The sequence below is a fragment of the Lynx canadensis genome, chromosome C2 (genome assembly GCF_007474595.2).
Source record: "Lynx canadensis isolate LIC74 chromosome C2, mLynCan4.pri.v2, whole genome shotgun sequence".
Taxonomy (NCBI): Eukaryota; Metazoa; Chordata; class Mammalia; order Carnivora; family Felidae; genus Lynx; species Lynx canadensis.
The window spans coordinates 24,336,844-24,352,935 of NC_044311.2; the positions used below are offsets into that span (position 1 = coordinate 24,336,844).

The window sequence follows — 16,092 nt, forward strand, 5'->3', positions numbered from 1 at the left end:
AGGGTTTGTAAACTTGATTAGTTCTAAAAAGGGTCCACAACTCCTCTCTATTATAATATAGAGAATTGAATTTAAGTTTCACTATTTTGTACCTTTCATAAAGTTTTGTGAAGAGAGAGAGTATATACCCACTGCCACTACCTCTCAAATTTGTTTCCATTTGAACTTAAGAACTATCCGAGAACTTAATTTTGTGAATTCCCATAACTGCAGCTAGTTCCAGACTGGGCACAGGCATAGGCTGAGAAGCCAAGATTCTGTGTTGAAAGACTGAATATGCAAATGGACAGTGGCCAGACAATATAGGACAATAGAACTCTGACCTGCGTAAGAATCCCAGGAAGCTAAACCATAACCTCTGTGGCAAAATCAGGCCAAAACAGTCAGAACTTGGTCGGTCAATGACTGCCAACTTTCCTGATTTTGCCTGCTTCCAACTCAGGACCGGCCAGAGAATGTCAAATGCATATGCTCCCCAAATCAACCACATATGATGCTCCTGTTTTGGTTACTTCACAGCCATACTTAAAACCTTTAGCCAGGCATACCTGAAGCCTTTCCTTTTTCTCACTATAAAGCTTTCTCACTCCCCTGACTGCTTTTGATTCTTTGCCAAACACAAGTGATGGTAGCTGATTCCCTTGCTATAGTAAGCTTTGAATAAGTAGCCTCTGCTCAGTTTTATTTGGGTGGTCTTCCCTTATTTCAACTCTGCATTGACATATGAAAGGTTCCAGGAAAACTCCCTTATACTGAAAGCTGTCTTCCACCAGGATGTCATGGAGCTGGTGATAATGCCATTGGGTGAACATCTCCTAGAGTTTAGCTCCTTATCTTTCCAGAGATAACATACATTTATTTATTTATTCATTCACTCATTCATTTTTATTGAAGTATATTGGATATACAATGTTATATTAGTTTCGTATATACAACATACCAATTCCACCATTCTATACATTACTCATGTGCTCCCCACGGTAAGGGTAGTCACCCATCTGGCACCATACAATGTTATTACAATATTATTGAATATTCCCTATGCTACACTTTTAATCTCTGTGGCTTATTTTCTAACTGGAAGTTACCTCTTAAACCCCTCTTATCTATTTTGCCAGTCCCTACACCAACTTCCCCTCTATCAGCCACCAGTTTATTCTTTATATTTAAGAGTCTTTTTGTTGGTTTTATTTGTTAAATTCCACATACAGTGTTCATCTTTTTCTGTGTGACTTACTTCACTTAGCATAACATCCTCTAGGTCCATTCGTGTTATCACAAAAGGCAAGATCTCATGCTTTTTATGACTGAATAATATTCCATTATGTGTGTGTATGTATATACAGATATTTGTATATCACATCTTTATCCATTCATCTGTTGGTGGGCACTTTTGCTGCTTCCATATCTTGGGTATTATAGATAATTCTGCAATAAACATAGGGGTACATATATATCTTTCAGAATTAGTGTTTTATTTTCTGCTTTATTTTCATTGGGTTATAATTCCACTCAGTTGTAGAATTACTAGATCATGTGGTATTTCTGTTTTTTAGTTTTTGAGAAACCTCCATACTGTTTTCCACAGCCAGTGCACCAATTTACGTTCCCACCAACAGTATAAGCAGGCTTCCTTTTCTCCATATCCTAACCAGCCTTTGTTATTTCTTATCTTTTTGATATTAGCCATTCTGACAGGTGTGAGGTGGCAGCTCTTTGTGGTTTTGATTTTTGATTTTCATTTTTCTGATTAGTGATGTTAAGCATCTTCTCACGTCTGTTGGCTGTATGTATGTCTTCTTTGGAAAAATGTCTGTTCAGGTCCTCTGCCATTTTTAAATTGGATGATTTGGTTTTGTGGTGTTGAGTTTTATGAGTTCTTTATGTATTCTGGATATTAAGCTCTTATGGGATACATCATTTGCGAATATCTACTGCCATTCAGTAGTTTGCTTTTTTATTTTGTTGATGGTTTCCTTTGCTGTGCAAACACTTTTTACTTTGATGTAGTCTTAATAGTTTATTTTTGCTTTTGTTTCCTTTGCCTGAAGAGACATATCCAGGAATATGTTGCTATGGCTGATGTCCAAGAGATTGCTGTTTATGTTTCCTTTTTGGAATTTAGTGGTTTCAGGTCTCATATTTAGGTTCTTAATCCATTTGGGGTTTACTTTTGTCTATAGTATAAGAAAGTGGTTCAGTTTCATTCTTCCGCATGTAGCTCTCCAGTTTTCCCAACACCATTTATTGAAAAGACTATCTTCTCCCCTTTATAAATTCTTTTCATTCTTCCTGTTGTTAATGTCATATATCACATTGATTGGATTATTAAACCACCCTTGCATCCATGGAATAAATCCCATTTGATTGTGGTGAGTGATGCTTGTAATGTATTGCTGAATTTATTTTGCTTGTATTTTGTTGAGGATTTTTGTATCCATGTTCATCAAATATTGGCCTGAAGTTTTGTTGTTGTTGTTGTTGTTTGTTTGTTTTGTTTCTAGTGTCTTCATCTGATTTTGGTATCGGGGTAATTCTTGCCTTGTAAAATGAGCTTGGAAGCATTCTTTACCCTTCAGTTTTTTGGAATAGTTTAAGAAGAATAGATATTAGCTCTCCTTCAAATGTTTGGTAGAATTTAGCTGTGAAGCCATCTGGTCTGGGACTTTAGTTTGTTGGGAGCTTTTTTATTATCAACTCATTCAGGTTTAGAAGATTGTACATTTCTAGAAGTTTATCCATTTCTTCTAGGGTATCCAGTTTGTTGGCATATAATTTTTCATAATGTTCTTTTACAGTTCTTTATATTTCTGTAGTGTCAGTTATTTCTTCTCCTTCATTTCTGATTTTATTTACTTGTGTCTCTCTTTTTATTGATGAGTCTGGCTAAAGGTTTATCAATTTTATCTTTTCAAAGCACCAGCTTTTGGTTTCATTGATCTTTTCTATTGTTTTTTAGTCTCTATTTCATGTATTTCCACTCTGATCTTTGTTATTTCCTTCCTTCTACCAGCTTTGGTCTTTGTTTTGTTTTGTTTTGTTTTCTAGTTCTTTTAGGTGTAAGGTTAGGTTGTTTGTTTGAGGTTTTTGTTTTGTTTTGTTTTGTTTTTGTTTTTTGTTGTTTTTTTTTTTTTAATTTCTTGAGGTAGGCCTGAGTCACTATAAACTTGCTTCTTAGAACTGCTTTTGCCATCTCCCAAAGATTTTGGACCATTGCGTTTTCATTTTATTTTGTATTTTAAATGCATGTTTTTTTCTAAAGACAGATCTGTCTGAGCAAGTTAATTGTACAGAACCTTAGAATGAGAACAGCTCACAGGTGAAGCAGAATAAACACCAAAGAGATGACCATTCAGCCACGCTCCCAGTATTGTACGGCTTCTGCATGGGAAATGAGAGAATGACCTTTTGGGTCCTGATGGCATTTGGATTCTCTGATTTGAGGACCCACACCCAGGATTGGGCCACTTCCTCCTGGGCTCTGTCTCTTTGCACTTAGCTAATCAGCCATGTCCTGTCATGTCCCAACTCTCTTACCTCATTAGAACCAATCACAAGAGGCCCAGGAAAGCCATTAGCTCAGGACTAAGCACAGAGGGCCTCAAATTTAGAGTGCTTACTCTGGCTTCAAATGAGATTATATCTATCTATCATAGTAAATTTATGTTTAAAAAACATTGACTTGTAAATGTTAGCATTTAAAATGTCACAATTTTTATAGCCTTGTTTTGGCATTTCTTCATCTTATAATACACTGAGAGTTAAAAAAAAAAAAAAAAAATCAAAGCAGCCTAACTTCTCCCAACCTTTGGGAGGCTTCCCTGTCTCTTATGTCTATGTCTCTCCTTTTTATTGGCTAATGTTTTCATAGTGTTTTGTGTGTGTGTGTGTCGGGGGGGGGGTGGTTATGGGGGAATATAGATGTTAACAGAGATAGAATATTAAGAGGTGTTTGGCTCTGGGTGCTTTCGGTCCCAGACAGTAGATGTTTAGTGGTTGTTGATCCAGTGACTGAACACATGAGTAAACTGATTTGAAGACCCACGTCCAGAACCGAGCTAAGGAGATGCAGAGAGAAACCAGAATTGCCTGTCCTAATTCTCTTACTGTGGCACCCAGATCAGCAGCATCAGCTACTTTAGGGAACAAGTTGAAGATCCAATTATCAGGCCCCACCTGAATCTCAGAATCAGAATGAAAAGTTTGAGTATGAGTTTTAGCAATGTGTGTTTTAATAAGCCCTCCAGGCTAGTCTGATACATGCTAAAGTGTGAGACTACTACTCTAAGTAGAAGAGTCATTCAATAGTTTAAGACTTTTCTTCTCCTGGGATAACAATTTATATGAATGCATGGTAGATTTCAGGAGACTGATAGCTGGCACCTTAAAATGGACAGGAAACAGGAATTTGTCACCTAGACCACTGCTCTCAAACTTTAATATACACACTGATCCCCTGGAGATCTTATTAAAATGAAGATTCTGGGGCGCCTGGGTGGCTCAGTCAGTTAAGCATCCGACTTCGGCTCAGGTCATGATCTCACTGTCCGTGAGTTCGAGCCCCACATCGGGCTCTGTGCTGACAGCTCAGAGCCTGGAGCCTGTTTCAGATTCTGTGTCTCCCTCTTTCTCTCTCCTCCCCCACTCACGCTCTGTCTCTCTCTTCTCAAAAATAAATAAACATTAAAAAAAATTAAAATGAAGATTCTGATTTCAATAAGATTATATTAGGGGCCTAGGAGTCTGCATTTCTGACAAGCTCCCAGGAGATGATCCTGGTCCTACGATCATACTCAGAGTACCAAGGTTTTCGTAGACTATAGGTTCCAGCTCAGAAGCATGTGAGGTATGAGCAAGCAGGGAGCCAGAGCTCAGGAAATGTAGGGGGAAGTCCAGGAAGTCTTAGGAGGTCTTGATCAATTCTTACATAGTTGTGATCACTTACTATTTAATGTGTATATCCAGGGATCCCCACAGAGATTAAAAAACAAAACAAAACAAAACTTAGGGAAATGTCTACTTAGCAGCTAGGAAACCTGTGAGAGAACAAGGATGTAGGGTCAAGATCAAGAAGACCCCTGGCTAAGAAGAGCTGACTGGGGAGGAGAATTCATATTAATTTAATAAACTTTGTTAATACTCTACTTTGTGTCCAATACTGAATGTCCCCAAGGAGCTTGTGATCTGCTGGAGAAGGGAATGAAGCCAAACCAAACTACCAGTAACTAACCCTTCAGCTCAAATTTGCTTAGCAGCACCTCACCTCTGGAAAACGTAATTGGGAAGCAGTGACACCAGTAGATAATGGAACTTCCAAACATCCGCCCTGAGTGAAGTACCTGTCCTAGCTTCTGAGCAGCCAGGCAGGGTTAGGGCGACTTGTGGGATCAGGAAGAAGAGAAAGAGGACAGAGCCAGTAAAACCAATCCCAGAGGGTGTTTAGAGCAATAGGTAAGTGAGAAGAGGTCAAAAGGAATCCGGCACCACTGCTACCTTTTTGGAATGAATTCAGTCAGACTTTCTTGATGACATATTACCAGCTAACAGACTTGTGGTCTTACCTGTTTCCTGAATTGCATAGATCCTGGTATTTTTCCGCTTGGTGTTATGCCTCATGTCAGTTCTTCCAACAATGTGTGTAAATATATTAGGAGATTTATGCAGAGGAAATTGAAAAGTGTTAACTCAGTGAGGTTAAGATCCTAATGGTATTTGAAATGGTCTGTGACAATTAAAAAAAAAAAAGTAACACAAGTTTGTTTTTTTTTTTTTTTAATGAGTTTCAGATTAGGGAGGATAGGAGCAATTATTTTTAGCAATTGTCTTTTTGCTCTTTTAGAAGACTGATTTGGTCATAACTTCCTTTCCTGAGGTAAAATGACAGAACAAAGGCTATTTACAAACTTTCTATAAGTAAAAATAGTCTCTAGTGTGAATAAAGACTAGTATTCACAGAGCCTAAAATTAATTTCCCGACACGACCACCAAATGTACATTAATACTTCATGTTGTTCTTATAAGGCAGTAGTGGCTTCCAAGTGATTTTCTCAAGCAGATGCCCAGTAGTACTCACTTGTAGTGGAGCCCAAGTAAGTGATAGGGTAAAAAAAAAAAAAATAGTTCTCAACTTTTACCCCCATAGTCTTCTCAAGGTAGAGCTAAAATTCTAACTCTATACTGGTTGGAATATACAATAGAATTCTCAAAGAGAGCACATCCTATTCATACAACTAAATGTCTGTTGAAGTAATACCATCTTTTACTAGCTTTATTTGAATTGCTGGTAAATCACACATCCTAAAATTCCTCAGTCCTTGAAATACCATACTTGTAAACCAAATAGCACGTATACATTAAAAAAAAAAAAGAGGGGGGTGTGGGGGTGCCTGGCTGGCTCAGTTGGCAGAACATGTGTGGCTCTTGGTCTCAAGGCGGTGAGTTTGAGCCCCACATTGGGAATGGAGCCTACTTAAAAAAAATTTTTTTAAGGGGTATATGAGTGTGTGTGTGTGTGTGTGTTTGAGTGTGAGAGAAAATACTCAAAGATTTTACAACCTCTAAACATAAGATAGTCATCTTCTGTGCTCAGCATTCTCGTGAGCATCTTATACCTCTGAAAAACATAGATACACAGCTCTATTTTCCATTCAGACTATTTTTGCAAAGGGTGTATTACAGTTGTTCTGACAAAATGGCTTCAAACATTTGCCAAAGAGAATAAATCATAGTAGGAATGGGTGGTAATTATTAGGAACTTATTCTGGGAATAAGAAACCTTCCTTAATAAAGGGCTATGTACTGCCCTCTGAAAAGAATAGAGGATTTCCCCAAAGTTAAAAATGTACTTTTAACAGTTTGCATACATATCCTGTGGGGGTTAAATTAAGTTTAACATGTTTTCCCAGAAAGCCAAATTCAGTCTGGGTTCAACCCATGGATTACAAGGAGCCCATAGAAAGCACATTTGAGTTGTTTAAAGATAATAACTAACTCAAAGTTTCTGTTCCTTTTACTTTTGAAGCAGAGTTTAATGGGCTTGAAATATTCAAATCTTTCTGTGACACATGCAGATCCCAAACATTTTTAAGAGGACTGAGTTGAAATAGTACTAGATAAAGGAAAAAAAATTAATAAACAGGCTAAGCAGCTTCCAGTGATGTATTCTGCAGCACTGTTAGAAGAATGTGAAATTGGGAAAAAATGCTTTATTTTGGTTTCCATCTTTTGTCGCTCTTCAAAGAAGTTAGAATTAAAGATGAGAATGCCTTGTGACCCTAATTATAATAACTGTAATATTTGGTTCTGATTTTAAGACTATTTTCACAGAGTTGATGTAAAGGAAAACTCAGGGTAAATTAATTTTAAAAGAACTGAGTACAAAGGAACCCAAATAAGAAGAGCCTCAACTTCTTCAAGGAGCTGCCAACCACGGATAGGAGTACTTGGTTTGCTGTTGTTTTTCTCTGATACTAATACAGAATTTGGATTCTGGGTTTATCCTCTACCAGGCATGGGTTATTTAAAAATTAATTAATTACTTTGAAAAGTACAGGTGAACAGAAAGCAAAAAAGCAAAATTAATACATTAAACAAAAATCTGACTTTGTTCTCTTGTGTTCCAGTATGGTTACCCAGTGCTATCATTTGGTGATCACAGGTTGCTTGAGATGCCTTTATGATGTTTGTTAAATTAAGTCAAATATACCTTTTTTTAAGTTTACTTGTTCTTCTAAGCTGGCTATACCTATATCTCACTAAAGGGTCATTAAAGGAAAAACAAAAGGAAAGGAAGATAGATATGTGTTTCTTTCTGCGTGTATAACCTACCTCAGCCATGTTGGATGAAGGCTATGTTTAGTTAAACCTCAAATTGGTCATTTTCATAAACTGCTAAAAAAATGGATTTCTCTTGGTGTTTCCATGGGTCATTCACCAAGCAATAATACCATCAGGAGTTACTGATCCCCTGGGGATAGCAGCTTAATTACACAGAAATTTTAAATTGAGAATCGTGTTATAAGAGCAGGCATAGAAACTGTCCTGTCTTTGGGTGGTTTATTATTAAATTTAATACCTCATATGGTCTTTTTTGTTTTTGTAGATTTTAATTCTAAGTCGGATCTGGTAAAATGTGAATTATTGTATTATCACAAGTGATAAAATGTGTACGATTATGAGCATTGCAATCTGCAGGTGTAACATACCTAAAGCAAGATTAATAGTATCAAGCAATTAAACTGAAGCTATCTTTAAGGGAAAAAGAAAGCCTTAATGCTACCCTTAAGTGTAAATTAAACTCACGCTAAATATTTTTAACTGCAATAAAAGCATGTTAATTTTAGGAGTGACTTCTTTATAAGACCTCATTTCTTCGAGTAAGTTTTCCTTTCTAAGAATACAAAAGCTTACTGAAATAATTTCTGTTGGTAACTCATTCCATAAAGAACGGAATTTTTCCTTGGCTTTTAAGCTCAATGAAGAGAGCCCAAAATAGCACAGGAAATTTTGTATGTGGTGAATATATGTATGAACTAAATCCAGTAGGGATTAAAATGATTAAATTATTGATAAGGTCATTGTTGGTCCCAAAGCATTCCATTAGTCATACAGTACTACTTAAATATTTTGAGAATTTGGCTTTAATTTTTCTATAATCGCATATAAAATAGAGGAAACTGGGTTTGCTTTAATTTTATATCCTTGCATATACAACTTACTAGCAGTCTTATATAAAAGAAACATGCCAGGCATCTAATAATAAATTCTTTTCCTTATGTGTTTCTGTTTTTTTTTTTCCACTTCCTGAATTATTTTTATGCCGCCACTAACAAGATCACTGCCTGTACTTTCAATTTAGCTACACCTTTGCCTCTCGGTAGCATGACAGGTGGCTTTGCAGTGAGTTTATCAAGACCTTGGTAAACACTTAGAGCACTTAGCAAAGTGTACAGAGCTCTTTGCAAAGAACTTTCTGGATATCTATCTCTCTCTGTCTCTGTCTCTCTCTGTCTCTGTCTCTTTCACACACACACACACACACACACACACACACACACACATGCACGCATTCGCACACGCATGCACGTTTTGGTCCTCACCCTGGAATTATTTAGCAGTGTACTTGGCAAGGTGAAACTTCAAAAATAAAGCACTGTGAAACATTTATAAAGCAGCACATCACAGATTACACATTGAATCTAAAAGTACTGAAGACCTACGTTCTATGCAGTTTTGATGATATGTTTTATTCAATGTAGATTGTGAGATATTTACAGCTGTCCCTCCTGACAGTGCCACAGCCGAGATGGTTGCATGTAGGCATGAGTGGGGTGTCATCGCCGAAGCTAAGCTAACACAACCCTAATCAGCAGGAAAGTTGTGTGAGAAGTTTGGGCATTTTGTTATAGAAATAATAGGAATGTATATCTTATTTCTTTAAAAAGAGAGGCTAATTTTTTTTTTCGCTCTTGAAGCACCATCTGTGATGAAACTAACAATGCAACTGTCCATAAGAAAATGAGAGGACTGAGCTTTAAGCAAGGGGCAAAGAGATAGTATTGTATTCTCCGTGGTATCTATTAACTTTCCTCAGTTTTTTTTTCTTTTTTTGCTAAATGATGTCTGTTATAGCATGATGGATGATGTCAGCTTTTTTCAACAGTCATTTTGCTTTTTTTTTTTTTCAACGTTTATTTTTTTTTTTTTGGGACAGAGAGAGACAGAGCATGAACGGGGAGGGGCAGAGAGAGAGGGAGACACAGAATCGGAAACAGGCTCCAGGCTCTGAGCCATCAGCCCAGAGCCCGACGCGGGGCTCGAACTCCCGGACCGCGAGATCGTGACCTGGCTGAAGTCGGATGCTTAACCGACTGCGCCACCCAGGCGCCCCTCATTTTGCTTTTAATAGGAGATAGCAGGAAAAACACACAGAACATTTTTCCTCTACACATAAAAAGGCTAACGAAAAGTAATGTCTTCCAGGAAATACCATCCATAGTTATTAAATAGGCTTACTCAAATAAGGAAAGTATTAACCTCCATGAATGAGAGAAGCAAGTTCAAGGCATAGTACCATTTTATAGGTGTAATTCTTTACAACATTGTGATTGGACAAGTTTATACATTATGCTTATGCTTACCTCAAGTGTAGCTAATGCCATCATATAGGTGTGATTCTTGAATTTTATACTGGCATCCAGATTTGAACCAGGAAGGATCAGTTAAATGTCAGAATTTTGTATTTCAAAAATGCCAAAATTTGCCTATCCATCAAACCAGGATAATTCTTATTTATTTTTATTTTTCAGCTTTATTGAAGTATAATTGGCAGATAAAATTATGATATTTAAAGTGTACATTGTAACGATTTGATGTATGTGTACATTGTGAAAGGGTTTTTCCCATCTTGTAAACACATCCATCATCTCACATATTATATTGATTCGTTCATTCATTTATTTTTGGTGAGGATATTTTAGTTCTCTTGGCAAATTTTGATTATACAATACAGTGTTATCAACTACAATCAACATGTTACACTTTAGATCCAGTTTTTTCATTAATTTTTCTTCCAGTTGTATCAGCTGAATAACTGTAAATGACCACATTCCAACTGTTTTACTCATTTAATAATACATATGTAATTATCAGTTTAAAGATCCTGTTTTTAAACAGGTCGCTAAAATGGTTGAATCCAGGTGCTTTTTGATTTGCTCATTCTCTGGTTCCCCTGATCCTCCTTGTGAGACTCGTTGGTTCTTTGTCATTTCAAGAAGAGCAACCTATTTAATTTAGAGATATTCTTGTACTTCTTAAAATAGTAAATATTGGCATTTGTAATTTGAAAGAGTTAGAAGTGTGTAGAGAAGTAATATTTTTCCTGAAGCCACATAACTACAAATAATATTAGACCAAAAAATATATAGATATATTTAGACACCTCATATTAGCAGTGGAGTGAGAATTGGAAGATAGATAAAAATTGTAAATGATACTGTTACACTTTTAAAAAGATAATGTTACTTAGGCTTTAAATCTTTTTCCTGAAAAATTGAGTATCCTCATTTAAGATGTAACTGAAAATACAATTTAATCTGTTGATTAATTTGATAATATGAATGAAACTTAAGTATTTGATCGTATGGTTCCTAATAACTGTGATACATATGTGTGATTATACACTATATTGTCACAGCTTTGACTCATCCTTAAATATAATACTCCCTGAAGAAAGTATTTGAATTTTTTGGCGGGGAGGACTCCCTTTAACCCCACAGATGGTTATATTTGGTTTCTAATTTTGCAAAGAGGTGATCTCTTTTAACTATTTTTTAAAGAATTTCCTCTCTTCTGTACTATTTGGAATACTCGAAATTTGGAATTTTTGTTTCTTTGTTATGTGCCAGAACCACATAGAATTCTAGCTGAAATTCCTGGAGAAAGTCTTGTGTAAGGAAAGTGTAGCCGTGTTATATAAAATTAGAGGTAAATGGATAAAAGCATATCAAAGTGAATTATTTTAATTTTCTTGTAAGAATTACTTATGAATAGCTTACAGGCTTTTATTGAAAGTTTAAAGTATAACTGTTTATGACATATAATTATATACAGACCTTGTTGAGTATTCTTATAAGCTGATTATGTCTACTTATAGCACAGATGTCCCATTTTCCTGGCCATGTATTTTAGAACATCCCTAAAAAGATAACCTCACTGATGAGGTATATCTATTCTAAAGTTAAAAATAAAGTATCACTATTTGTTTTGCTTGAAATAACTATCTATGCTTGACCAAAATAAAGATACCTGTTTTTTCCCCACATTTAATTTTAAAATGAATATTTTAAAGAGTGAAATGTGAGAATGCAGTTTTCTGTTTAGCTATAGTTAATTTGTTGTACGTGCAATCATTTGCAAAATTCCAGTTAACAACAATAACAACAACAACAATAACAAAATCAGTAGTTTTCATAAAATTTTGGAAAATTCTATTTTTTAATCCTAACCTTACATATGATGTGACTGTCAGACCAGTGTGCATTCACTGTCCTTTTTGCATTTTGAGTTTGGGATTTCTGTTAAATATGAAAGATTTCTACCCTTTTCAAATATTCTGCTAGTGTTTTATACATATAGGAATAGACTTTAATGATTGTGGCCCAGTTATAAAATTACAAAATTGATCTGAAAGCTTGAAACTTGGATTTTACTGTATTATATTTTCAGTATGTAATATTTGCTCAGTGTGATCAGTTAAAAAATTATAATTTTTTTCACAGTTATAGTGGAAAATGACTCTTCCTTATATTACTCTCAAAAGTACTATTTTCTGAATTTTGGTTTTGTTTCTCTGCAGACGGTGGGTCCGGCTACTGTTTGGACGAGAGTTCCCCCTGCAGGATCTTCTGGTGGTCTGGGATGCCTTGTTTGCAGATGGCCTCAGCCTGAGTTTAGTTGATTATATCTTCATAGCCATGTTACTCTACATCCGAGATGCTTGTAAGTGTTAATGACCTTGCCTACATTCAAGTAGGTGGTCCTGAGTTTTTAAATTGTTTTATCTTTTAAATATATTTTATCTTTTATTCTGAATTACCATACCTACCTTTTTATAGTAGGTAATATATTGAAGTTTCAAAGGAGCATACTAAATATCTTTTTTGTTAGTTAACTATGTACATATTGGGAGATGTGGGTGATTTTATCCTGAGGGAATTGGAATATTCTTCAGAACTATTTTTCCAAAGACTTTACTCCTGCTTTAATCTCCTCATTACACACATTTGTGAAAAGCACATATGAAAAGCCAATATTTCAGATATGTTTAGAGCTCCACCTTCTGACAGGTAGGGAGTATTCAAAGATATTTATCAGGCGATTGGAGCTATTTTTGTAGTATCAACAACTTGCCAATAAAAAATAAATATTACATTTAAAGATATTTTAACTTCTTCTCAGTTATATTTTGGCCAAATGTATTTCTCAGTACATTGCCAAATGGTAGACGTATTCCTATCTCATCAGATCTACCTTGGGATGCTTGCCATAGCTGGAAAGCCAGTGCCTGTCTGTTGTGAGTACTCTTGTAATCTTCAGCTTGAAGAAAATACCAGAGCATGTTTTAAATTTCGAAATACCTCAAATTGTTTTCCTTCTCAGAAAAATAATCACTGTTCACAAAACAAGATTTGTAAGCCAAAGTATAATTAGGAAAGACTGCACAGAGTGATGATTAAATAGGAAATTAAAAAAAAAAAAAAAACTATCATAAGAGTAGGACTTTGTCAGCAGAACATAAACTGTTTGGAGTCATTCATGATCTCGACTGTTCCATTGCTTTGTGGCTCTCTTTATTTGCTCACTGAATACCAGTTGTGCCAGATGCTCTTCTTATGCCTCTGGTAACGCTAATAATATTCTTTAAAATTTTAGATTATACTTTTTTAATTCCCCCAAAATTACTTGAATGAATAAGTGACAGGAGCACCACATTTTATCTAAAAATTGTGAGTTTTTTCTGTGCCTTGAAGGTCAAATAGTTTGGGTTTTGACAGACAAAGTGGAAAGTTCCTTCTTTCTGAGTCAGAGCTAATCATATAAGAACATGGAAATTATAAGAGGTAACATCTGGAGAGTAGAGAAAGATGTTTGTGTTAGTGTTGATGGATACTAAATTTTAGGATATTCAATACTGCTCTCTCATTTTAAAGTAGTATGAATTTTTTTTTATTTTTTATTTTTTAAAATTTACATCCGAATTAGTTAGTAGTATGAATTTTTGAATGTAAATTAAAAAAAAAAGGAATGAGTTTTACTCTTTTAGAAAAAAATGGTTTGGGATATTTTCACAAAATATTCCAATGCAAACAACTGTTGAAATATATTCTGATTTTCTGTAGTCTTAAACAATTAAGTATTTGCTCTTTTCTTAACTTTGGTGTATCACAACTGTATATTTTGTAATTTAATCATTCTGTCTCCTATGCTGAGATCTACTTTTTGAAATCAATTTCATAAAACAGGTGAATTTTTGGCAGCTGAAGCCCTTACACACTTTCAGTCCATCCACTGATGTTATAAAACATATGCGCACATGTGGAAAAATGCAGGAGTAATGAAGTTGTTTATTCCTTTCAATATTTAGGCCAGTTTATTTTAATTTGCTTGTTTAAATCCATAAGAGTGGATGAGATCTCCTAAAAATAGGGTGACTATTAAGTTTTAGGGTCATTGCCCTTATGCTCAAGAAGTTTATCAACTAGCAGGAAAGACTGACATAATTAATTTCAAACTAACATATCCAGTGCTGTGGTTGAGGTGTGGATGGGTAGTATGTAAGTTTAAGGGAGAGGTACTGAACTCCCCTCTGGGTCAGCTGTGAGTGACTAGAGAAAATGGTGTAAGTGTCAGCAAGTTAAATAATGGGATCTGAATTTCAGGTGGAAGGGACAGCATGAACAAATGCTTAAAAGTGAGAAACAGCTTAATGGGGGAGTGTGTGTGTGTGTGTGTGTGTGTGTGTGCAGGTAATTTGGTATTAGTGTGCAAATGGAGATTGACAGGTTATGAGACCAAAGAATCGTGAACAGGGATAGGATCGTGATGAAAGTCTTTATCCTGTAAATAATAGGAAGCTCCGGAAGGGTTCAGAGCAGAAGTATCATTGTTAGATCACTCTGGCGGCACTGTGGAGAACAGACATAAAGGAGACAAGAGTAGAACAAGGAAATCCAGATAAAAGGTTATGACAGTTGTTCAGGGAAAAATGAAAGATTAGAGAAGTCTTCAAAATTAAATCAGCATGTCTTGGTGACTAAATATGGGTGAGGAGGAATAGGAAGTCCAAAATAGTCCCCAGTTTGGGGAGTTGAGTGACTAGGTAATATGTGTAACTTGGCTAGGAAATGAGGATTAGCATGTTTTAAGAATGGAAATGATTAAATTTTGGCCCCACTGATTATGCGATCTGTGAGAAATCATAACCTGAAGATTTGGAAAACAAAGCTCAATGTCAGTAGCAAGGCTACAGATTTAGTTTTACAAATGTTTAATAGGTATGTGTTAGTTAAAACCAGAATATTGCATGTGACCTCAGCAGGGTGACCATATATCCCGATTTGTATGGGACAGTCTTGGTTTACACCTGCTAATGAAGAGTAATAATTACTAATACTGCCCTCTTGTACTCTCAAAGACCCTCCGTTAGGATCATAAGAATTACATGGTCAGCCTACCTAAGGTGGGTGCTTATAGAAGGAGAAGATAGACAAAGGTAGAACTCTGCATTTAACATCGGTGTTTAAGGCATCAGAGAAGAAAGGGCTTGTGTTGTAACTTCACAAAACTGTGTTATCTGAGCCAGGGGAGGTAATGGGGGTTGAGAGTGCTGAGTACGATAAGGTAAAGGGGGAATGTCCATTCACTTGGCCCTGTAGGGGGACAATCATCAGATACCCTTGCCAGAATGGTTTAGTGGAGTGGTAAAGCAGAGGCTGGATTACGATGGGTTGAAGAGTGACCAGACAGGTAAGAAGTATAAGAGCTTTCTCTATAGTTTTGTTGTTGTTCCCATTGCTTTCTATATGTATTACAGTTTCAACTTTAAAAATCAATAAAAAGGAAAGTATGTAGAGATAGCACATGTAGAGTAATCTTTAAAGACCGCAGAGCAGGGATGAAGAAAGATGTAGGTAGGGGTTAGTGGAGGGACAAGGAAAGTTGGATGGCTGTCTTTAGAATAAGACGAGAGCTCACTGGAGGCTGGAGAGAATCAACTGAGGATTTACTTCTCAGCCAGTCTTAAGTTGGTCCTTCAAGGTTCAACACTAGTTTCCCCCCCCCTGTTCCATTGATGAGATCTATGAAAAGATAAATTATCCTGTTTACTTGAAGTTTTTGTTTATTGTTTATTCTTCATACCGACTCCCCTAACACCCAGCAAGAGGCCGGATTTTTTCTGTCTTGGTTTCCCTACCGTATCCCAGCATCTAGAACAGGGCCTGTTATGTAGTAATCTTGATGAGTATTTTTTGCGTGAAATGATCGAAGAAACAAGGGCTCAGAGGCAATGGAACGATGTTAGGAGTCCTATGG

The 16,092-nt window shown here is 36.0% G+C and overlaps 1 protein-coding gene across 7 annotated transcripts in view; it reads left to right on the plus strand.

Moving 5' to 3' along the window:
- TBC1D5 (TBC1 domain family member 5) overlaps positions 1–16,092 on the plus strand; it is a 550,248-nt gene that overhangs the window by 396,223 nt on the left and 137,933 nt on the right. For all 7 annotated transcript variants that reach the window (XM_032594665.1, XM_030328643.1, XM_030328649.1 and 4 more), the window contains one exon: positions 12,356–12,498. In XM_032594665.1, coding sequence (XP_032450556.1) covers positions 12,356–12,498 — 143 coding nt within the window. The remainder of the gene's footprint in view (positions 1–12,355; positions 12,499–16,092) is intronic.